Source organism: Corylus avellana, chromosome ca4, assembly GCF_901000735.1.
Source record: "Corylus avellana chromosome ca4, CavTom2PMs-1.0".
Taxonomy (NCBI): domain Eukaryota; kingdom Viridiplantae; phylum Streptophyta; class Magnoliopsida; order Fagales; family Betulaceae; genus Corylus; species Corylus avellana.
Genome location: NC_081544.1, coordinates 8204287 through 8230307, shown reverse-complemented (window position 1 = coordinate 8230307; position 26021 = coordinate 8204287). Strand labels below are relative to the sequence as shown.

General features: G+C 36.5%; 1 protein-coding gene across 5 annotated transcripts in view; it reads left to right on the top strand.

Moving 5' to 3' along the window:
• Nucleotides 1-24061, top strand: part of LOC132177027 (MADS-box protein JOINTLESS-like) — a 44265-nt gene extending 20204 nt beyond the window's left edge. For 2 of the 5 annotated variants that reach the window (XM_059589225.1, XM_059589224.1), the window contains 7 exons: nt 6217-6295; nt 19423-19484; nt 19575-19674; nt 19750-19791; nt 22246-22284; nt 22358-22497; nt 23208-23395. In XM_059589225.1, coding sequence (XP_059445208.1) covers nt 6217-6295; nt 19423-19484; nt 19575-19674; nt 19750-19791; nt 22246-22284; nt 22358-22497; nt 23208-23346 — 601 coding nt within the window. In that variant the 3' untranslated portion in view covers nt 23347-23395. Of the gene's footprint in view, nt 1-6216; nt 6296-19422; nt 19485-19574; nt 19675-19749; nt 19792-22245; nt 22285-22357; nt 22498-23207; nt 23396-23801 lie in introns of those variants that run through there. The other 3 variants (XM_059589228.1, XM_059589227.1, XM_059589226.1) reach the window with 3 other exon arrangements.
• The last annotated feature ends 1960 nt before the right edge of the window (nt 24062-26021 follow it).

Sequence of the window (26021 nt, the reverse complement as noted above, 5' to 3'; positions counted from 1 at the left end):
CAAATAAAAGACGTTTGCCAAGTTCAATTTGTGGAAAGCTGAAGTGGAGAACCAGATTGGGAAGAAGGTTAAATGCCTTAGGATAGATAATGGAACTGAGTACACAAAAGACAAGTCCAGAGATTTTTGTGAGCAACATGGTGTAAAGAGACATTTTACAGTACATGAGACACCACAACAAAATGGTGTGGCGGAAAGGAGTAACAAGTCTATTGCAGAGAGAGCACGATGTCTCAGGTTGAATGCTGAACTTGTAAAGATTTTCTGGACAGATGCAGTGAGTATGACATGCTACTTGATCAATAGGTCACCGAGGGTAGCACTAGATGGGAAGGTTGCAGAGGAGGTGTGGACAGGTAATGAGGTAAATTACTCTGGCTTGAGAGTATTTGGTTGTCCAGCCTATGTGCACATACCTAGCGAAGAATGATCGAAGCTTAATCCAAAGTCTAGACAGTGTATCTTTCTTGCATATAGGAAAGGGGTTAAGGGTTACAAGTTTTGGGTTCTGAAGGCAAACAAGGTGGTGACTAGTAGAGACGTGGTATTTGATGAAAATTCCATGTTGAAGAGTACTCAGGGTAAAAAGCAGCAGGTGCCAAAAAGCAGTAGCGGTGATAAGCAGGTGGTGCAGGTGGAGTTAGAGACTCATGTGCAGGAGAACACTTCTCAGGGTACAGAGGCTTCTACTTCAGGAGTTAAGGAGCATCATACTATAGCCACAGATAGGCCTAGACACACTATCAGGCCACCAACCAGGTACAGTTTTGAAGACATGGTTTCTTATACTCTTGTGATCAGAAGCGGGGATCCTACTACTTTTCAAGAGGATGTCAATAGCCAAGAGAAGAGTAGATGGGTGGATGCTATGGCAGAAGAGATGGAATCTCTGTATAAAAACCAGACGTGGGATTTGGTGGAGCTTCTAGAGAGGAAGAGGGCGATAAGGTGTAAATAGGTGTTCAAGAAAAATGGGGGAAAAGTACAAGCTTTGCATAGTAGCAAAGGGTTATTCACAGTAGAAAGGGGTTGATTATGAGAAAATATTTTTCCCATTGGTCAGACATACTTCCATCAGAGCGGTATTGGCGTTGGTAGCTCATTATGACATGACATTTGAGCAAATGGATGTGAAGACAACTTTTCACCATGGTGAGTTGGAGGAGCAAATTTACGTGGAGCAGCCAGAAGGGTTCAGTCAACCTGGACAGGAGCACTTAGTCTGTAAATTGAAGAAGTCACTTTATGGGCTGAAGCAGTCTCTAAGCCGGTGGTATAAGCGGTTTGACTCCTAAATGATTAGAATTGGCTACAGAAGATATGAGTATGACTGTTGTGTGTATGTGGCAGCCTTGATGATGACTCATTTATTTTTCTGTTACTGTACGTGGATGATATGCTTAATGCAACTAAGAGTATCGTGGAGGTCAACAAATTGAAAGTTTTGTTGAGTAGAGAATTTTAGATAAAGGATTTGGGTGCAGCCAAGAAGATTCTTGGAATGGAGATTTGCAGGGACAGGGATGCCAAGAGATTGTGGCTATTCAGGCCGGCTATGTGATGGTGATGTTGGAGAGGTTTAGCATGGAGAATACGAAACCGGTGAGTACACATTTGGTGAATCATTTCCGTTTGTCTACCTCACAGTGTCCAAAGACAGTTGAAGAAACTGAAGACATGTCTAAGGTCCCAAATGCTAGTGCAGTGGGGTGTCTGATGTATGCTATGGTATGTACTAGGCCAGATTTGGCCAATGCAGTCAGTATGGTGAGCAAGTACATGGCGAATCTAGGGAGACAGCACTGGAATGTAGTCAAATGGATTTTTAGATACTTGAAAGGTACTACAGAGTATGGCATCACTTTTGTCAGACGGAAAAGTGATTTGTCAGTCGTCGGATATGTAGATGCATATTATGCAGGAGATTTGGATGACAAGAGGTCGATGACAGGTTATGTGTTCACTCTTGTAGGAGGACCCATATGTTGGAGGTCTATGATCCAGTCCACGGTTGCGATATCCATGACTGAGGCAGAGTACATGGCAACAGCTGACGCTGCAAAGGAAGCTTTGTGGCTTATAGGGTTGGTCAGGGAGCTAGGTATTCAACAAGGTGGAAATCTGTTGTATTGTGACAGTCAGAGTGCCATTTACTTGGCAAAGAACCAGGTGTATCATGCAAGAACCAAGCACATTGATGTGAGGTTTCACAAGATTAGAGAATTGGTTGCTACAGGTGAATTGTTACTTGAAAAGATTCACACTTCTGAGAATGCAGCAGACATGTTGACGAAGCCTTTTACCGCAGACAAGTTCAAGCATTACTTGGACTTGACAAATGTCTCTAGGTGCTAGAAAGGAGAGGAGAGAAGGCGGCATCCCCAAACCTATTAGTTCTAGGTGGAGGCCCAATACTTGATTATCTTCAAAGAGGTGAATACTCGCCAATGTGGAGATTGTTGGAACAAGTGGCTCATATTATACTACTGGCCTATTTGGTGTAATTAGTTTATGTGGGCCTGTGGACAAATAAGTTATTGAGGGTATTTTGGAGTTTTCCAAAACACTTATAATTAGGGTTTTCCTATAAATATGTTATGTTGTAACACTAAATCATTGAATAGTAAAATATAGCCACACTCTCTCCTGTGGACGTAGGCATATTGCCGAACCACATAAATCTGTGTCTTGACACTTTCTTGATCTCTCTCATTTCGATTCCATATTATTCATCATTGTTGTGCATGGTAACAACACATTTCCAAAAGCATCACACGTACAAAAGTTCCGGGAGATGGCACAACTCCAAACCATATGTGTTCTAGACACCCATCCCAGGAAACTAAACTTGGCTCTGATACCAGTTATTAGGAAATTAATCCTATTACCCAAAACCCGTGAGAATTGGGAGCATCAGAGAGAGTTTTTAATTGGGAGCATCAAAGAGAGAGTTTTTCCCTTACAGTGTAAGAGAGTCCTTTGGGGAGCATCAAAGAGAGACTAATTGATGCTTCCAATTCTCCTAATTGGGAGCATCAATTAGTCCTTTTACATTATTCTACTCTTATACGTAGATGTTATGCTCATTGCAGGGGCTAGTATGGAAGACATCAACAAGTTGAAGAACCAGCTATCAAAGCAGTTTGCAATGAAGGATTCTGGTGCTACTAAACAAATCCTTGGGATGAGAATCAAGGGACATGGCCAATAGTTCACTGAAGATTTCACAGATAGAGTATGTGAAGAAGATTCTTAGCAGATTTAGTATGGATGGAGCTAAGTCAGTGAGTACACCCTTAGGGAGTCACTTTAGATTGACCAAGGATCAATCATCAAAGACGGATCAAGAGAAAGCATACATGAGCAAGGTGCCTTACGACTTAGCTATCGGAAGTTTGATGTATGCAATGATCTGTACTAGACTGGATATTGCACATGCAGCGGGAGTTGTGAGTAGGTACATGAGTAATCTAGGGAAGCAGCATTAGGAGAGTCAAGTGGATTTTGCGATATCTGAGAGGAACTTCATATATGTCCCTTTGCTTCATAGGTGTAGCTTTGAAGCTGCAGGGCTACGTGGATGCTGATCTAGCGGGTGATGCTGATAGCAGGAAAAGTACTACTGGGTTTGTATATACTCTTGGAGATACTGAGATTGTGTTGGACCTCAAGGTTTCAGAAAATTGTAGCCTTTTCCACTATAGAGGCAGAGTATGTGGCCGTGACAAAAGCTGGAAATGAGATGGTTTGGCTATAGTGTTTTTTGGATGAGTTGGGAAAGAAGAATGAGAACGGCGTTCTACACAATGATAGTCAAAGTGCCATTTCTCTTGCAAAGAGCCCGGCGTATCATTCAAGAACAAAGCATATACATTTAAGGTATCACTTCATTCGATCTCTTTTTGCAAGTGGATAATTGTTACTTGAGAAGATTCGTGGAACTGAGACTCTGGCAGACATGTTGACAAAAGGAGTCGCTATTGAGAAACTGAAGCTGGTTTTCAAGCTTGAGGACAGGTGGAGGAGACATCCAAAGGAGATTCACTGCTTTACCACTTGGTGGATTCAAGTCAAGTGGGAGATTGTTAACGTGTGGCTTGATTTTACAAGTCTTGGAGTGGGATCCACATCGTTAAAGGAGGATTCTTTTGGCTCATGTTTTTTATTCCCAATTGCTCTTTGAATTAGCTTTCCTTTCATAGCATGAATTGGACTTGAAGTCCTTCTACGAATTGGAGTTGGAGCCTTGATTTAGCCGACTTTTATGTCCTATAAAAGGGTTTGTTCATAGAGAAAACGTAATATTTGCTTTGTGTTTTGGTGTGGCAACAATAGAGAGAAAAAGTGAGAGCATCAAAGAGAGAGTTTTTCCCTTTTTTTATTATTCTTCTTTGAGCAAAGTGAGAATGTGGTGTATTTGGGGCTTTGGGTTTGAGTGGTTTTCTCGCCCTGTTATTCTCTTGTACTCATCTTTTGATACTGAATTTTCTTCGGGTTGTCTCCGCCAGTGGATGTAGGCTTGTTAAGCCGAATGACTTAAATCTTGGTGTCATATGTGATTTAATTGCCTTATCTTTATTATTCTGCGTACTTCTTATTTTTCGCATTTCACGGATCTTGGGTAGGATTAATTTCCTAACATAGTCAGCCCCCCCAAAACTACCAAAAAATTGACAATGTCCCTTACAAGGCTAGTAAAAAGACAAAAATGACCATAAATTTTCGTTAATAAGACAAAAAAAAAAACACCTTATAAATTGGAGGAAAAAAACAAAACAAAAAGAAGGAAGAAAAATTTATTTTCTTTTACAAAAATGCTTTTTTTTTTCTTTTTAATTCCACTCTCTTGTTTTCATTTTTTTTTTTTTAATTTGTAGTTTGAGATTTCTTTTTTTTTAAAAAAATATATATATATATATATATTAATAGTATTTTTGTCATTAGGGGGGATATTGGCAATTTTTTGTAGTTTGGGGAGACAATGTTAGAATTAAAAGTTTGAGGGAGGAAATTGTCAATTGGGTAATAAGTTGAAGGGAGTATGTGGATTTTCCCCATTATTTTAAATCTCAAGCTTGAGTATTTTAGTAAGCAATTACTAAAATAAAATGTACTCATTGAAATATGATTTCAAGAATACAAGAATAGTCAAAAGATTAAATCGAGAGGATTAAGAAATCGTGAAATTAAGTGACTAAATTTTAGATGACTTTAATTTCACTATAGATATTTCACGAACGGGTCAAATGCAGGAGCTTTGATTTACCAAAATGAATATTATAGTGCAATTAAAATTTTTTAGTAGAATAAATTGTTATTAATGGTAACCTAGAACAAGTCATGAGATGACAAGTGTTATAGCCCATTGGATCTACTTTTATTTTCCCTTTAAGTTTCTTCTTCTCTGCTCAAATGGTCACACGTACATTGAGGAATAGAAAAAAGAAAAGTTTGTTGTAGCCTTGCTAATGTTTAGGAATATACAAATTAATACTTTATTGTGACTTTTTGCTGTCAATGCCACATACTTGCAAGTGTCTTGTCCGTGCATGTTTTTTATTCTAATTGTGTTAATGGAACTTCTATAAACTTATCTTTGATTGTATTTGTTAAGCATGATTTTAAGCTTTTCAAAGGTATACTATCAATTTAGCAACATTAATCATAGATCAAGAAGCAGATAAGTGGGGATGTCGATATTGATAAATTTGAAGGGTTTCATGAACTATCATGGAAAACTATTGTACCACGTTGCTTTGTAGCTTTTAATTAACATTTTTCAGTAATTAGCACCAACTCTAAAGTCAAAGTCATGTGATGTTTACTAATTGTAAGTTTATGAAATAATCAAGTTAGAAGTCAATGTATCTTCTGTATCAATCGGTATAACTTCACATTTTAGTTGAATACATAGTTGGCTAGGAGACAACAGCAAATATGTCAATATAAGATATACATCTTCAGTCACCAGCCCGAAGTTTCTTCTCTTTAATCTTTCTAAAAATGTAGAAGATAAATATCTCTCATGTGAAAAACATTAAGTATCTAAAAAAATTAAGAAAGTGTAGTATATTTTAGAACTACTTCTATACTTTCATTTTATTCTTGGCAAGATTGATGTCTTCTTTTGGCATCTTTCCACCTAGAACAATATATCCTCTTTTAAGGAAAACAAAGGAAGAAGGAACTGAATCACTATTCGATTGTTGTTTGAAGTGTGCCGCAGGTAATTGAAAGACAAAATCTGGAATCAAATAAACTCAACAAATTGGATGAACCATCTTTGGAGCTGCAGGTTAGATATACTTTTTAGCAGGTGAATAATGTAGCGTTTGATGTTATAGCTAGGATGGAATGGCCATTTGTTGAAAATTGGAAATAGCACTCACTAAGAGATAACACAAAATAGGAAGAGGAATATTCAACTTTATTCAACTTAATAAAATAACTTACTTACATGGGTTTTTATAGGATACAAATGACCCTTCTAACCTTTTCACAATAACTTAATTCATTAACATCTCATATAACTCTCATTTAACTCCTATGTAAAATAATTCTTGAAAGACTAAAAGACACAACCTCTTTAATTCACTTAGTAACATATGAGAATATGAAATGAAAAGACACTTAATAACATATGAGAATATGAAATGAAATGACTCAACTCAATGTTAAAATTAAGTTTATTATTCAACACGCCCCTCACCTTGAAATGAGGTAGGTGACTCCATATAGTGACTAATAAGCCCAACTCCATAGAGAATATCCGGTCTTGTGCATGTCAAATATCTCAAACTTCCAACTAAACTCTTGAAGAATGTTGGATCCACTCTTTCTTCTTCTTCATTCTTCTTTGCCTTGACCACCCATTTCTGTCCAATGGGTTTTTGTTCTTTTGGAATAGTCGCCAACTCCCATGTGTTGATCTTTTCAATTACTTTGATTTCCTCAACCATGACATTTCTCAATTTTTCATCTTTTACCGCTTCTTCAAAACCCATTGGCTCACAATCCGCAAAATGACAAAAGAGAGTTAGATCATCATTTAAATTCTCGGCTACCTCGTAGAGTTCTTGAAGACTTCTCATATGTGGTGGCATTTCACTTGAACTCCCTCTTGAAGATGATGACAACGGTGTACTAGAATTTGTTGGAGATGGAGAAGGTGTAGTGGGCTCTTCGTTTCTTGACTCTTCTTCTTCTTCAAGAAATGGGAAGAATTCATATTTTTCTTCCTCTTGACTGCTCCAATCCCAAAATCCTTTTTCATCAAACTCTACATCTCTACTAATTTCAACTTTGCCGGAATTTGGATTGTAAAGCTTGTAGCCTTTAGAACTTGAGTCATAGCCAATGAAGATTTATCTTTTGCTTTTATCATCAAACTTGGACCTCTTTTGATCCGGTACGTGTGTCTAGCCAATGCTTCCAAAAACTCGCAAATGAGAAACACTTGGCTTTTTTCCGCTCCATGCTTCTTGTGGTGTTTTGTTCCATAGGCTTCTTGTAGGACAACGATTTGATAGATATACGACACAATTAACAGCTTCCGCCCAAAACTCTTTAGGCATTCTTTTTGTCTTCAACATGCTTCGAGCCATATTGAGAATTGCCCTATTCTTTCTTTCAACAACACCATTTTGTTGTGGCGATCTTAGAACTGTTAAAGGGCGATGAATTCCATTTTCTTCACAAAATTCTTTAAATTCATTAGATGTGAATTCGCCTCCTCTATCAGATCTCAAAGATTTAATACAATAGCCACTTTGTCTTTCCACAAAGGCTTTGAATTTTTCGAAAACTTTAAACACTTGAGATTTTTCCTTTAAAAAATAGACCCAAGTCTTTCGACTAAAATCATCAATGAAAAGAAGGAAGTAATGATTTTTACCAAATGAAGATGGCTTAATTGGACCACAAACATCCGCATGAACAAGTTAAAGCGGCTCATTTGCTCTTGTAGTAGATTCTTTTGGAAAGCTTTTCCGAAATTGTTTGGTGATAAGACATCATTCGCAAAGTTATCTGGTTGATTAATAGAAGACATCCTTTCTTGCTCTTTTTCCTTCTCTTTGAAAAAGAGTTTTGTAGCTAGAACTTGATCCAATGGCTATTTCTTCTTCTTGTTGAGCCTTTCTTCATTGGCTTGAAGAGATCCCATAAGTTGATCAATACTCATGGTTTCTAAATCTTTTGACTCTTCAATAGCTACAACGGTATAGTCAAATTTTTGTTGCAAGGAATGGAGGATTTTCTCAATGACTCGAACATCTTTCAATTTTTCTCCATATCTCTTCATTTGATTTACTATGGCCAACACCCTTGAAAAATAATCCGTAATTGACTCAGATTCTTTCATTCCCAAAACTTCAAATTCGTCTCTTAATGTTTGAAGGTAAACTTTCTTCACTTTATCAACTACTTTGAAAATTCTAAAACGACTCCAAACGACACCTATTCAAATGTCTAGGTGATTCACAAATATTAAGCGGAATAAGATCTGACCTAACAATTAATAATCAACCAAATTCAGATATGTAATGAAAAACAAGAACACGGATATTTGGTTACGAAGAGGAAACCATTTAGAGAACTCTCTAAATGTAAAACCTCTCCGGGGCAGCCAAACCCAGGAAATCAATCCACTATAAGAAGAATAAGGAATACAAGAAGAATTACAAAACTTTTGCAATCTACTCTTCCTTGTACACGACAAGCGACCCACTTGACTTCTACCGCAGTAGCCCTTTCCAGAACATCTGGCACAATTCTTCTATAAGATTTCCTTTCACCGGAACTCCGATTGGCTTCACGTATTTAATCTTTACTCACATAAACTAGAACAATATCTCTCTCTAAGCTCTCTGTTTTTGCTCTCAAAATACGTATGTATAATAGGCAAAACAGATTGTTTAAATAGAAAATAAACTAACAAATCGGCAGCCATGTCCGGACAGGGCTAATCTGGGGTCCGGACCCGATTTCCAGCAAGCCATTTTATATGGCCTGTCCGGACACAAGACTTGGATGTTTAAATAGACTGGAAATGTTGTCCAGTCTTGATCAACAGCTCCGATCGATGTGCGTTTGTGGTCCGATTGAGCTAAAATTTTGCAGGAACGTTCATGACACATGAATCTACATTATGAACGGTGGAGATTGGATTATGAGTATTTTATATCAGTGTTTGAGCCTATGAACAGTAGCTTCTACATTTTGAAACTGAATTAAGCCAATACAAGAACTAACAAACTCCCCCTTTGGCAATTCAGTGACAAAACCAAAATGCCGAGCCAATCCCATCATCTCCCCATATTTACTCCCCCTTTTTGTCACAGAATGACAAAAGGTTTTCATATTTCCTGAAACACTTCACAAAATACATCAAGGCATATGTGGAACAGAAATACAGAAATAAAACTCATGATAAAAAAAACGACATAGAATGCAAGATCATGAACACACATCACCAAAAAAAACTCCCCCTCAACATATGACTCAATCAACAAGAAGGTAAAAAATGCAAAACATGTTTCTCCCCCTCAAAAGTCAAATGAACACAAATGATAACACATCAATGACTCATGTATTGCACAATGAATATCCCAAACATGCTCCAAATATGCAAAACATACATGAGACTAGAAATGGCTAGAAACTTATATTGATTAACCCAAGCCAAGAAAATGTTCCATTCAACCCATGCTTGTGTGGTGTGTGGGTAAGCCATCCAAAGAGAAAAAATTTCAACTTACAAAATGAGGAGAAAGTTTCACCACCATGAGGTTTTGACAAGTATATCAAATCAAAAGTCAAACCTTATCATACTAGGGCCTAGCCACTCTCATCCTATACATTTCTCTTTGTAAAACATTTTGCACAAGTTTGACACAGTGAAATAAATTCCTTTTGGAATATGATCTTTAGATTTTATTTGTTTCACAATTTTGTTTATTTTTCTCTTTGAGAAAGTGTCCTTAAACTTTTGGTGCTTATCACAAAAGAGAAAGCAGGAATTTTTAAGCCCTAGGTTCAACTAGCATATGGTCAATTTGAAAAATATGACTAGTCAAAAACCTCATATGGTTACCTAACAGACCTCACAAATAAAGTGAAACAAAACCTCAATTTAAGCTTAAATGTGCACAAGAGATAAAGCATAGGCAAAATGTACCACATAAGCTTAGGCTTTAGGTAACCACAAACACAAGTCCATTGACACAAATTTTCATCTCATGCATATTAAGAACATTCCAAGATGCAAGGAATTAAATCCATAAAAAGCAACATAAGAAATTAATGGACTATCTAGGTGCATAAGACAAAAGAAAGAAAAGAAAACAAATCAAAGTAACATATTTTTGTCTTTCTGAAATTTTTCACAAAAAAAATGCACATGAATGAAAACAAATGCAAAACAAACAAAAATGCAATGCATAAAGAAAAAACAACATGCTTGAGTTGAGATTACAACAGGCAATACATGAATGTCCTTTAGCATTAAACTTTCATCACATCTTATAGGTCATATTACAAAATAATGATTTGGTTTAATAACTACTTCTAGGTCTTCACAAGACATAATACATTCATGAACACTTGATTAGCAAGTAGACAAAAATCTTGGTGGTCCGCATACAACATCTCATCTATAAGCCTTTCAAAGATCATAACATATGAATTTCTTGAAAAGTCCTTTATGAATATGCCTCATAACAAGAATCTCCAAACAAACATGTATACACTCTTCACACAAAAAGTGTAATAAAAAAATTGCAATGCATAAACTAGAAAGCGAAAGAAAAAAAATGCAAAGCAAAGAAAAACATGTTCTAGGATTTTCAAAAGTAAGCAAAACAACAATTCCTAGACATGTTATTTACTCACCTAAATTTAGGTGAGATCACTACCACTCCCCCTCAATGGGTGAATGGTATCGACCTTCCTAACCCAAACCTTCTTAACCCTAGGTACAGATTTGTGACTCTTGTCAAACTCATCTAACCTAGATAACACTCCTTTCATCATTATGCATAGCCCCTCAAAACCTTTCCTAGAATATGAATTCTCACTCTTATGCTCACGAGGTCTCAACTTAAAATAGTTAGGTCGAACATGACCAACTTTGCCACAATGATGACAGGTATGGACAAATTTCGGAGAAGCTTGTCTCATATGAGGAGGGATATACATATACTTAGATCTAGACAAACATGACTCTACACCACCTTTTTCTTTCTTAGGAGCAGCCTTTTTATTCCAAGGTCTTTGGAATTTCAACTTAGAACAATTTGGTCTAATATGACTAATAATCCCACAATGGTGGCATGTAGGAATGAACCTTTGAGAAGGTTGGTTCCTTGCAAGGTAAACAAAGTTGGAGTTGCCTCTAGGTAAAAAGTGCTCAACACGAGAGTACTTACCTTTCTTACCCTTCTTACCTCTTGAGGTCGCAATTGCTGTTTTCTTCTTTTTCTTTAAGACTTCTTTTCCTCTTCTTCTTGAGGAGTGAACAGCAATTAGCTTATCTTTATCCAATGGCTCTTCCAAGTTTTCTGTTTCAACAAAAACTTTCTTGGAAGAAGAAGCAAGGTTAGAGGAATGAGCAATAATCTTGTCAAAATCAATCACAGGTTTATCACAAGTAGATTTTTGGGTATGTAAAATTTTGTCAAAATTATCATTAGAGAATTTTTCCAATAGAGTTTTGGACTCATTTAATTCATTCTCTAATGACTCAACTTTATTAGCAAGATCATGATTTTCAGATTTCAATGTTTTACACAAATCAAGAGAATCATTCAATTCACCAATTAGCTCATCTTTATCATGTTTAGCCTCTCTGAGTTTCTTTAGATTCTTGGAATTAATAACTTGTAGCTCAGAGAATTTCACAAACAACAAATTAAAAGTCTCCTGAAGATCAATTTCATTATCAGAATTATAATTAGAATAATACTGTTTATCAGAAGACATAATAGTTTCAAAACAATCAAGAGTTTGGGACATCTAGAAAGTATATAGGATCACACTCAGGAATTTAATCCTTTGACAGAGTGAACCCGCTCTGATACCAATTGAAAATTCTAAAACGACTCCAAATGACACCTATTCAAACGTCTAGGTGATTCACAAATTTTATGCAGAATAAGATCTAACCTAACAGTAAATAATCAACCAAATACAGATATGTAATGAAAATCAAGAACACAGATATTTGGTTACGAAGAGGAAACCATTTAGAGAACTCTCTAAATGTAAAACCTCTCTGGGGCAGCCAAACCCAGGAAATCAATCTACTATAAGCAGAATAAGGAATACAAGAAGAATTACAAAACCTTTGCAATTTACTCTTCCTTGTACACGACAAGCGACCCACTTGACTTCTACCGCAGTAGCCCTTTCCAGAACATCTGGCACAATTTTTCTATAAGATTTCCTTTCACCGGAACTCCGATTGGCTTCACGTATTTAATCCCTTCTCAAATAAGCTAGAACAATATCTCTCTCTAAGCTCTCTGATTTTGCTCTCCAAAATACATCCATATAAATGTAGCAAAATCGTGTTTAAATAGAGAATAAAACAAAATAAAGCAGCCATGTTCGGACAGGGCTAATCTGGGGTCCGGACATGGCTAGGGTTACATATGCGTAACCTAGCGATGTCCGGACCTCCAACACTTGTGTCCGGACATCTCATAAAGATCGAGGCTTTCTGGAAATGGGGTCCGGACCCAGCTTCTGGTGGTCCGGACCTCCCCATCAAATAATAGTTTCTGGAAATCAGGTCCGGACCCTACTTCTGGCGGTCCGGACCTGCTCTTTAGAATAGCCTTGCTGGTTTCTGTGTCTGGACCCTTCTTCTGGCGGTCCGGACAGGTCCTTCAATAGGAATTCTCTTGAAACTGGGTCCGGACCTGACTTCTGGTGGTCCGGACATGGCCTTCTAGAGTCTGTTTCTGAACACTTTGAGATGCTTCATTTTCACCAACTTTACATGCAAACCGAATGAGCCAAAACATAACCCAACATACTTGATAGGAGTTTAGAAGAATCTCCCATGCTTGCTTGGAGGTGGTTGCATTCGCCACCTTCTCGAACATAGCCTCATCTAAACATTGATGAATAAGAGTGAGAGTTTATTGATCATTCTTTTGAAGTCTTTGAAAAGACTCTCTTTGATTAGGACTCAGACAAGCTTCATAACTAGGCTCATCATAGCCTTTTTCTACAATTTTCCAAGCACCTTGCGATCCAAGCAATGCCTTCATGCGAATGCACTAATTATCAAAATTGCCTTGGGAAAGGTGAGGAAATTGAAATGGGAAGGTTGAAGTGGCCATTTCTCTAGGATCTAGAAACCGTCGGTTGGAATGGCCATTTGTTGAAAATTGGAAATAACACTCATTAAGAGATAACACAAAATAGGACGAGGAATATTCAACTTTATTCAACTTAATAAAATAACTTGCTTACATGGGTATTTATAGGATACAAATGACCCTTCTAACTTCATTCATTTACATCTCATATAACTCCCATGTAACTCCTATGTAAAATAACTCTTGAAAAACTAAAAGACACAACCTCTTCAACTCACTTAGTAACATATGAGAATATGAAATGAAAAGACTCAACTAGATGTTAAAATTAAGTTTATTATTCAACACCATTTTATTATGTTTATTAATATAAATTAATAAATAGTTTGAAGATGCTAGCAGCCTCCTAAACAATACAAACGACCAGAACGACAACATGAAAATTGCCTACCCCTAATCACATCCTCAAAGAAACCCGAAGATCCATTATGTTATTTATTGATAGGAGAAGATTGTGACTTAGATGATGAATTCATCATAATTCTAACCCAAAAATGAAAATTAGAAAACTTTTTTATAACTGTTATTGTTTGCAAGAGCGTTTTAGACACAAAAGGTGGAGGATATTCAACTTGTTATGTAGCCTACTACACATCTTATTATATAGATGTAGGGAAATATCACAATGAGCAAAATATCCTTCAAACCCTAATGACTCTTACAAATCCTAATAACTCTTCTAACATTCCCCTCAAGTTGGAACAACTTGGAGCACATAATACAAAGATAGATAAAAAATAATAATAATAAGAAAATTCGCTAAAAGCTTCAACGCCAAAAGAAAAATGTCAGAAATCTACAACGGGGGGTCGGAACAAACAGCAAAATACAAAGGCTGGTAGAATCTCACTAGAAAACACCAAGAACCAGTCGAAACCCACCACAAAACATTATGATTGGTCGAATCTCATTGCAAAACACCAAGAGTCAATTGGATGTCACTACAAAAACACCAAGGTCGGTCGAATCTTGCCGCAAAGCACAAAAAGTTGCTTGGATCTCACTGCAACAACACCAAGGCTAGTCGGATCTCATCGTAAAACACCAAGGCTAGTAAAATCTGGCCAAAAAACACCAAGAACTGGTCGGAAACCATCGCAAAACACCAAGGTCTATCGAATCTTACCATAAAACACCTAGACTGGTCGAATCTCGACAAGCAACAACGATCACGTTTCTTGTGATCAACCAACAATGACGACAACTTCAATGGGAACTAATCCCCCGAGCAACAAAATCCATGGAAGCTTGCCCAAACCAACACAAACCGGGCTAAAACAAGACTAGACCGGCAATTAAATGCATGAAATTGGACAAAACACCACTGAACCGGTCAAGAACAGCACTAAACCAGACAAAAACATACTTAACTGGCTTTAAACAATGCTAAATCAGAAAGAAAATGACTAAACCAAATGTAAAAGATACTGAAATGGTCTCCAAACCCTCCGAAACGGGAAGAAAACTACTAAACCAATTATAAATCAAACTGAACTGGACAAAAAACTAACAAACCGATCTGAAACCATATTGAACTGGACCTGTAAGGCATTGAACTGACTTGGAAGGCACTGAACCTGTCGAAAAACAATTGAACCGAACCTAAAATGCACTAAACTGGATGAGAAACACAATGAATAGTAAAGAACCACTTGAACCGAATGTGAAAGATAATGGACGGGACAAAAACCAAGGAAAGTCGGCCTGAACAGAATGAGAGACAATGCGAACCTCCTAAACCGATCAAAATACCAGCAAACCCATCTATCCTTTCCCTGGAATGAGAAGATCCAAACACAACTCCAGCTATCCTTATCCAAGATAGGGAATAGCCAAGGAACTAGAACTAACCAAATCTTGCCGAAAAAAATTTAAAATTATCATCAAGTATTACAAAATGGCCAGAAACTCACTGAAGACGATCACGTAGAGCCGGAAAATACCCCAAAAGGCTGTCGAAAACTCAAAAATTCACCAACAAAGACTACAACAGCCGTTAACCAACAAAGCAACAAACATCGTCGACAACCACCACACGATAGACAACCACGAGAACCACTATGAAAACACATGGCAAACTTTTTTTCTTTTCAAACTCATCCATAGATTCTTTTTTTTTTTTTTTTTTTTTTTTTTTTTTTTTTTTATAGGGGAAACTACCTTTTTCCCCCATAAACTACAATGCCTTGGCACTTTCCCCCCATGAACTACCAACTGTATTACTTAGCTCCCATGAACTACCATTTTGTGTCCAAAACCCCCTTCCTTCAGTCAAAGCCGTTAACTCAAATGGTCAAAGTGACAATGCAATGTAGTTCATGAGGGTAAAGTGACGGGTTGATTGTCTGAGTTAAGAGCTTTGACTGATGGAATGGGGTTTTGGGCACAAAATAGTAGTTCATGGGGGCAAAGTAGTACAGTTCATGTGGAGAAAATGCCAAGGCACTATAGTTCGTAGGGGCAAAAGGTAGTTTCCCCTTTGTTTTTTACTCACAACCAATAGCTCTTTTAAAGCTCTATTAGGGCACTGCCCCTATGGAAACGAAGCCCACATGGGCAGCATTGCCACCAGAGGGTCAGTCACTAACACCAAGTACTAAAAGTTTAACCAAGCGAAGAAAACAAAAAACTACAAAAGAAACAATTAGAAAAAAGGATCTAAACCCAAAGGCTTTGATACCATTTTTTAGTTTGCATGAACGGTTCAGGCACAAAAGACGGAGGCTATTCAACTTGTTACGTAGCCTACCACACATCTTATTATGTGGATGTAGGGAAATATCACAATGGCCAAAACATCGCTCAAACCCTATTAATGACTGTTACAAACCCTAATAACTCTTCTAACAATAACGTTGATGGATTTACCACGAAAAATCCTAAGTTTCTATAATTTAACCATTGTGACACTTAAAAAAGTTAATCCCACATTGGATGTGTCGATTGTAAAGGTTTTACATAGATGCTAAATTCCAAATTGGTTCTTAATGTAGATCAGAGTGTATTCCAATCCCATATATTATTTCATGTTTTTGTCATTCAAGTGTCGTGGCGGTCCAGATGGCCATATGTCCCGTCTGGACGGGTGCCGTCAATTTGTTTTATTTTCTAGCCGACTTTATGTTGTTATTTTATTAGGGTTAGAGTTTTGGAAGTTTTTATTTCATTATTTCATTAGGTTTAGGGTTTTGGGGATATTGATGTCATATTTTATTAGGTTTTGGGCTATAAATATATGCTTATAGCCTCCAGAGAAAAGGGAGTTTATGTTGATTATTGATTTTTATTAATGAGAATTACTCATAATTGAGTTTATTCCTCTTTTTTCTTAAAAATCTATAGAGTGTCTAACTTTTCAAGAAGAATTCTCAGATCATTGATAGACCCAAGATTTAGAATTACCAATCCGTTGCTTTATTGTTGTTCTTCGCTACAACCCACCAAGCCAGGCTGCATTAGTTCTTTAATAGGTGTGACTATGAATTATAAGTGATTTCAAGGAGTTCGAATTCTAATTTTGACTAGTTTTTTTGTAGTAATAGCAAAATATAGCTAGTGCTTTCCATACATCCCGACAAATAGAATCAGAGCCAATTAGTAATACCATGTGGTGTTAAGTCATTGCAACATGACGTTCGGCCTTGAAGAGGACGTTAAGGATTTGAGCGGAGGAAATTGTGACGTCCTAAAAAGTAAGCCTGACATTGGCTAGGTAGATTGTAAAAGTATTATGTGGATGCTACTATTTAAGACTAGCACATGAATAACCTTTTTGGATTGACAGCGAGTGGCCATCAAGCAAGACTCCTTGGAAGTTTGTCCTAAAATCATCTAGCAGTTCGAACATGCACATTTTCTCCTATTTTCCTCATGAATTCAATCCAATCTAATCTACATAATCCTCTCTCAGTCGGAGAGAATTTTCCCTTGAATTTGAACGCTTATTACATGAGTCTCCTATGTATGGGTCAATATTTTTGACATTGAACACGTCGAACGTCTTGATATGGCGTGGAAGTTTCAACCAGTACGCATTTGAGTTGATCTTCTCAATAATCTCCAGCGTTCCAATCTTCTGAGTTTTGGGTCAAGACAACCCAAACAAAATTACCTTCCTCAAATTCTATAGCACATCTCTTCTGTTCAGAAATTACTTTGTACTTAGCCACAACCTTGTGAACTTCCTGAATCTAAGTAATAAGAGACTTTAGCATTCACCTGCTTCAAATCAAGAATAGGTGCTAAATCTAATAGTCCATAAGGGTTAATTCCATTGACAATATAGAAAGGACAAAAACTGATGTTCCTTTTTGTGGACTGATTGTTAATGAACTCAACTTGAAACAATTATTGATCCAATGACTTGATATCTTCACCAACCAAGCACCTAAGCAAATCTCCCAACAAACGGTTAACACCCTTCGTTTGCTAATTGGTTTGAAGATGATAGGCACTACCAAAATCGAGCTTTGTGATGGACAATCTCCACAAACATCTCCAAAAATGGCTAAGAAACCCAGTGTCTCCCGATCAGAAACAATGAACAATGGAATTCATAAAGTTGGCACACATTCCGAAAATACAATTGAGCGACATTCACCACATCATAAGTTTTCTAGTATGAATAATTATAGTGAGTCATCTACGAAAACTAATCAACCACAACTAAAATGGAATCATTATCTCCTTGTATCCTTAGTAATCCCAACACAAAATTCATGCTCATGTTAGTCCACTACTGATCCAGAATGAGAAGTGTCACATATGACCCGACCATGAATAAAGAGAACCAACATGTTTAAATAGAATACAAAAATAGAATTTAAGAATTCTAATATGATCGCAGAGGACGAAACTCTGCAACCCAGGTCCTAGCCTGATGTAGTGTAGATCGGAATGTTGTTGATACAACCTTAGGGACCACCGTCCGGATGGGTAGGAAGCCATCTGAACGGCCTGCATCCAGAGGACTCTCCATACAAAAACCCAAGGCATCCGTTTGCTGGCCGTTCGATAGCAGTCTGGACACCTATTTTACATTTTAGTCTTTTACTAGGTTTATGTTTCTTTGTTAGTCTTTTACTTAGTTTAGTTTTCCTTTTCCGTTACGTAGTTGGATTTAAGTAGGACCATCGGAAGGAAGGCTTGTTCTGTCCGGACGGGCATCGTAGGATTACAATTCCAATTCTAATTCATAGTTTTATTAGGTTTAGGAATCTTGAAGCTATAAATACATGCTTATACCCTCCAGAAAAGCAGATTTGGATTATTATTGAGTTTGTTTATTAAGAATTACTCAGAGTTGAGTTTCTTCTTTGTTTCCTTCAAAACCTAGAGAGTATCTAGCTTTTATGAAGAAGATTTCTAACATCTCTTGATAGTCTCAAGATCTAGAAGTACCTATCCGTTCATTACTGTTGTTATTCGCTGCAGCCCACTAAGTCACACTGCATCAGAGTCCCATCTACTATCTTTTCCACAAAAGCCTTTATAGTCTCAATTCTTAAGCATCAAGGAGATAATTAGGCCATCTGCATAACAAATATGCACTTGATACTTCCAAAAAACTGGCCTCCCTTCATTTCCTTACAATCCCTTCCATAGCATAGGCTGTTGGCCCTTTTGTGATTTTATATTATGACTAACAATAGAAACCTCACAAGTTTCTTCAAATTGTTTATTTATACCTCTAAACTTATGGGTTTACATTATTTACATAGTTTTTTAGTCTTATTTCCTTAATTGGTACAAAAATGTTATTGCAGGTAGCTGTATCATTGTCATAAGGAATCATGATTCAAGATTGTTATTAGACTGTTATCTGAAATTTTCATGAAAATTTTGAAACTTGCATATAAAAGAAAGTGGTACCATAATATGAAAGCTAGATGCATTTTCTGGAACAACCCTGAGAACAAACTACTAAAAATCTTTCTAATGAAAGCTAAGAAATGCCTAGATAATTTAGCAACTATTGCTTGCATACAGACCATATACTAAAAATCTTCATGAATGGCAACTCTTTGTCCCCTTTTAGCTTGACAACCGTAGCTCCATCTTGTTGAGCAATGAAATCGTGGAGAAGACTCATGAACTGAGGTATTTTAACGACATAGCTTTATCAAGTTGTTACTATAATGACATGCAAATTACTCATTAAATTAATGTTAAAATGATTACACCTTACAGGAAGATGAAGGGAGACGAGCTCCAACTATTGAATATAGAAGAACTACAGAAACTAGAGCAACTTCTCCAAGTAGGCTTGAGCCACGTTTCAAATGAAAAGGTTTGTCTCTGTTTGATAGCATTATAATGGAGAACTGAAATTTCTGTTAACATGAGAAGCTTTTACATTTTTCAGGATGAAAGATTTCGAGAAGAGATCAGTGCCTTTGAGCGGAAGGTCATGTTTCAAACTGCAAAATTTTTACAACATTTCATGCAATTATTATAATTTTGAAAAAATATAGAATGTAAAACACCTTCATGCTCTCTTACCTAAAGCTCCCAAAATTAATCAATTTATTTAATTAACTTAGAGTGTTACTGACAATGCCTCAATTCCAATTAATTGGTAATTAGAGGGTGTTATTACCCTTAACACTAACTTATTAGAGCATATCATATAGTGGAAAATGAAATAAAAATGATTTAATTTAACACTAAATATCTTTTAACAATTCATCATCTATCCTTGGTTAGCGATGAGGTAAATTTGGGAAGAATGGACTAGGAAAATGGGGTATTGATCGAGGTGGGGAGTGTGGTAATATGAAGGGGGATGATGAGGGTCCTTATAATAGTAAGGTGAAGCGGGGGATTTGACTGGAGAATGGAGAGGCCAGGGTGAATGTAGAACTGGAAACGGAGGATGCAGGTGATAAAGGAGATGGAATACAAAGGAGCATTGTGGGAAATCTATAAGATTGGAGAGGGTAGTTTACGAATCAGAAGTCGATGGCTACTAAGTTGGTGTTGAAAATTGAAAACTACGCACACTAAGAGAGAACACAAAAAGGGAAGAGAAACACTGAATTAATACACAGACCATGATGCCCTGTATATTGCTGCATACCGTCACTGCAAATTACACTCTAATATAGACACAAAGACACTAAAAGTCATAATCTTTGCACGTAAAACCCTAATCATGCGGTCAAAACCCTAATATGTCTTTAAAACCGTAATTAACAATTTTTAGGCATCGTCGAATGTTTGTTTCTTGAAAAATACTCAAATAAATGTTATTAAAATTAAGTTTATTATTTGACAGCTGAGAATTCTGCATTCTTTGAGCTATTGAAGTTGAACAAAAAAATTGTTGTTTAGCCACCTGAAAATGCTGTGGAGGAGGGCATTGCCTTTTCACTTGGTGAAAATGGTTATTGATAGCGTCTGAAGTGAATATGGCAAAGTGGACCTGTTTTCGATGGAAAATGGAGTTTTTCTAATAGAAAAAAAGGGGGATGCAGTTCTGGAGCTAAAATTATGGCATATAGCGGATAAACAACAAAATGGCATTGTTTTGGTGTATTTGTTCATATATATATATATTAAGGCGTGCGGATGTGGTTATTAACCGCAATCACATATGTGGATAGCGGTTAATTGCAATTAATAACCACCCGCTTTTACCCTCCTAGTTTTAGCCATGGAAGTATTGACAGGATTATTGGAAGAGGCTGCTTGGTTAAGAAAATGTTTACTTTTCATCCTAGATGTGTGAAATTGCAACTGACACATCTTTGCTTCGCTGATGATCTCCTTAATTATATTCTCAGCTGCAAATTTGAAGACTGCAGAATCTATATAGTCTGTGCTAAATGATTTTGTTGGTTGGAGGAGTTCTTCCAGTATGATACGTGGGGGTACCTTTGATTTCAATGAAGCTAACAGTCTCTAATTCTCTTTATTAATAGAAAAGGTGACAGAATGAACCAACTCTTGGTTATCAAAAAAGTTGGCGTTTTCAGGGAGACTACAACTCCATTCTTTTGTCCTTTGGTTGAGCACATTCATCCAGACAAAGAAAGTTACTTAAATTTTTGAATAGAAATTCAATTGTTTTCTATGGTCGGTAAATGAGAGTAAGAATGCCAGAGCTAAAGTAGCTAATAAGGAGGGAGATTTGGGTCTCAAAAGGGTAGAGGAGTGGATTCATCCTGGAAAGTGTTTTAAAAGGTAGGTAGAGAATGGTTTTGGCCTCCGGCAAGATGATGAAGTGGGGAGTTACCGCTCTCAAAGGCAAAAGCTTAAGGGTAATCTTGTGTAAATTAGCTTTTGGGGCTCTAGTTTATGCTGCTTGGTTTTGTATACAGATAACATGATAAATCTTCAAACACAAGAAAATAACCTTCTTCTACAAATTGCCCCACACTTAACAATTATACAGCCGAGTTCCAGTTAAGTCTGGAGTGTGTGTTGTAGACTTATTGTTTGGTTAGTAAACTAACGCTTTTTCATCCAAGAATTTAAAGAAAAAAAAAAAAAAAGTCATTTGTCTTCTTTTTGCCAAGGTCTTTGTATGTGTAGTGGCTTGCTCAAGGTTTGGGAAAGGACTGTCACAAAGCTAACATTTATCTGATTTGGGGAAAAGAGGAATTTGTGGTTATTTTCTAAAAGAAGTAGAAATATTTCGAGCTTTTCCAAGATATTGCTTTGCAAGTTATACTCAGTGTGTTCCCTATATGGCTTTTTCCCTTCACTCACTAACAGAAACATTTTTATGTTCTGGGGTATTTCTAAAAAATGTTTTACTCTTTGGGCTGGTTTCTATGTTGTTGGTTTTGTTCTCTTGTGATGTGTTGTAGGTGCCTGAGGTTGTAAGTTGTGTTTGTTGCTGTCCCTTTAAATGCAGGGTGGCCAACTGATGGAGGATAACCAGAGACTAAAACAGGTATTAGGTCAGGAATTTCTTTCTTTTTCGTTGTTTCCCTACTTTCTCAACAGTTGAAAATGTCTCTTTTCAGCAGATGGAGAATCAGTTTAACATTATAACAAATGTAATTGACCAAGGTCACTCATCTGAGTCGACCACCAATATTTGCAGTTCAGCAGATCCTCCGGATCCCCAAGACCAACACATCGATGGCACTTCTCTCAAGTTGGGGTAAGTTTGCAACATTACTGAAAATATAAAACAAACTCCAAATACACCTAGACGGGGTAAATAGGTGTTTATCACAAAATATGTGGAATTAAAAATATGAATCATGCAAACATTTACCAAATATAATAGAAAGCCGTGAATCAATCACACAGATACTTTAGAAAACTCTTTAAAAGTAAAACTTCTCTAGGACAGCAAAACCCAGAAAATCACTATAAGAAAATTCAGATTACAGACATAAGGACACTTACAACCCTTTTCAAATCCTAGGCTCTGTAAGATCAACAAACTTCCCGCCTGTCTCCTTGCTCAACAATCTTCTTGAAATGATTCTCCTTTATCGGATCCTCCAATGGACTTCTTATCGTTGATGAACAAAATAGCTTCTCAAACACAGCAACACTTTAAGAGAAAATAGTTCTGAAGCTTTGAATACAGATAATTCCCTCTTAGCACAGTATAGAATTTTTCCCCTTAATTGCTTGGAAAAATCGTGCTTTGTAGAACCCTATATATAGGCAATTGAGAATTAGGTTTCCTTTCTAAAATAGAAAACCTTATTATGGAAAATCCGCAACTGCATTTGAACGGTTAACGGTGACGTTCAAACATTACTAGGGTTTTATAGAAATCCACACTAAAATTAGAAAACCCTAATGCGGCAACAACATACTTTTGTTCGGATAGAATTGAATTTTGTTCGGACGCAGCTTCACCCGTTCAGATGGACTTGCGAACATGCACCAAACGAAGCTCTCGGGTTTCACTATGCACGTCATCCATTCGAATGGTCTAGCAAACGGAGTTCTCGGGTTTTACTATGAAATGCTACAGTTCAGAAGCCAGTGAATGCTCTTGCAAACGAAGCTTCAACCGAGAAGAAATTACACTTTTTGGACTTCAAATTACCGAACTTAAAAACTAACAATTACAACACTAATTTTGTTTGTCTGGTTTTCTGGTTATAATATGTACTTACTGTATTAAGAATTCAATCCAGCCTATCCAGGGATACTTTCGATATTAACTAGCATATAGTTTTACTTTCGATACAACAACTTGACTAAACAGATGGATATAGATAATTGTCCTTGCGTTTAACTATTTAGTGTTATAACGATATATTCTTTTAACATTCAGGCTTTTATTTTCTAGGAATATAAGAATAATATATATGAAATTAATGGTTTCAGTGATATTGGTTTCAACTCATCAATAGCTTTGGTTGGTGACAAGATGCCAAGACATACCATGCTGCTATGGGAGAGACACTATTTACGTTTATATATTTCTATGTCTTGCAGGTTACCTTTCCCTAACTGACGTTGAAAGATAAAAGAAGAGTAGATGGATACGCATTTTGTCAACTGCAAAACAAGCATTTGTCCAAATAAAACCAAGCTCACTGTTGTAGAAAAATTCTTGTAAGCCCAATTTATTTCCGCAAGGTGATCAAAGAAAGTACCGCATATGAATATGGTGATCAAATAGATGCTTAATAAATGTACCATTGAGACTGATTTCGGGAGAATGCAGACAATGAGCTATTATGTCTCTACTTATTTTTGGGAACATATATTGGAATTGCAGAGTTAGAACCTAAGCAAGTCTTGATATGATCCTCACAATCACGTCTGGTAATGGGTGATTAGAAGCTAAGCAAGTCTTGCATGTTTCCTTTTTGCCATTGTTTTCTGTTTTAGAGGAAAAAATAAAAGGTACTAAAAAAAAGGGAAAAAAGGAAAAACAGGAAAATGGAAAGGAAGGTTTTAGTGAGAGAGTGAATGTTCTGAACACTTACACGAAGTTATAAATCATTATTTTGACATGAGAAATAAATGATGTTGATGGAATATTAATGTATGTGCATATATATGTTGCTTGATTGATGTGTCTTATGACTCATGATTTGGAATAAATTAACTAATGCACTTAATTCATGATTCATTTGATCATATCTTGATTGCACTGTGTGTATAAATTTTGTCCATCAGAGGAATTGAAAGTATCATATCATTATTTACACATGCATGTATGAAATTGTTGTGTGATAGCATTTATATTTGACCATTCATGTGTTGATGTACGTGACAACTCATCTGTGCATTATGTCGAGGGCATTGTAATCAGGGGGGAGAATTTTTTTGGTGAGATTTTGAGTGTAAATTATTCTTTGGGCACTGGTGACCGCACAACTCGAAGTTGTGTCCGAACATGTCCTCTTGCCGTCTAGATAAGGTTAGCGGGATATGAAATGATTTGAGTTTCAAAAACCCGAAAATCACTCTTATTTTCTCATTTTGGGATTTGGGTTGTTATTGTCTCTATCACCCATACATATGTGGTGTAAGGCATTGGTGTTCTTCATAAAAGCTCATTCCTCCATTCAATCCGTATTTGGTTAGTGATTTTCACTCATTCCTTGGTTTGAGTTTTTTATTTGTTCTCGAGTTTATAACCCTGGGTTCAGATTTGTTGGCATTTCGTGATACATGCATCTCTCATTGGTTTAATGATTTGGGAATGGTTGTTTGCCATGTTTGAGCATGTATTGAGGAAACTTTGCAAGATTTTGCTTGATTTTACTTGAATTTCAATTTTTTTTTAATGCACACCACGTGCGTGATAAAATGCCACAATGAGATTTTTGTGAGGATTTGGTGCCAAATTGATTTTCTTTAAACTTCTACTTTGATTCATTGTTTTTGTGATCATTGTGGACTGTATAGAAAAATTGATTTGGTGTATGATTTTGAAATTCTCTAAAACCTTGTTTTGATCATTTTGAAACTCATGGGATTGTGTACTTCATTATGCACTGGGGACCAATTAAGTGAGTTCACTAACATTGCTTGACTGCCTGTCTTTGAGATGTTTCTCGAGATAGCATAAACCTTGTGTGTGCATTGATGAAATTCATTACATTGTTTGATGGATGATTTTTAAAATATTTTGTTTAATTTGGATGTTTAATTGAGAGAAGATGATTGTTCAAATGTTTTTAAGGTTATGGTCATGGATAAGACATGATTGTGTGTTTTTGCTAGAGTTTCTTAATAACATGAACATATGCTCTTTGTATTGTGAACTCTAAAGGTTTGACATGTGAGTTCTGTCCTAATTTTTGTTTGGCTCACATGTATTGGATCTTATCATGCTCAATCATATGTGTGCCTTGATAAGGATGATTACTTGAATTTGGATCATATCTTTCAAAATTGCATAAAACCATGGTTCAGTGCTTTGCAATTCATGTGCATGTATGGTTGCATTGTTCATGTTTTCATACATTACGTACAATTTGCCTATCATTCACTTTCTAGGTTGGGGAGTTTGTTTAAGAATCTAGGCGTGACCATTGTGGCCCAGGAGTGAAAATGTGGTTAACAAATTCAATAATCGCCTCGGCTAACCGCCTAAGTGGTAGGCGGTTAACCAGTAGTTAGTAGTTAATAACCCTAATAACCGCTAATTGCTTTTTAAAAGTAAAAAATTAAAAATTAAAAATTAAAAGAAAAAACCAA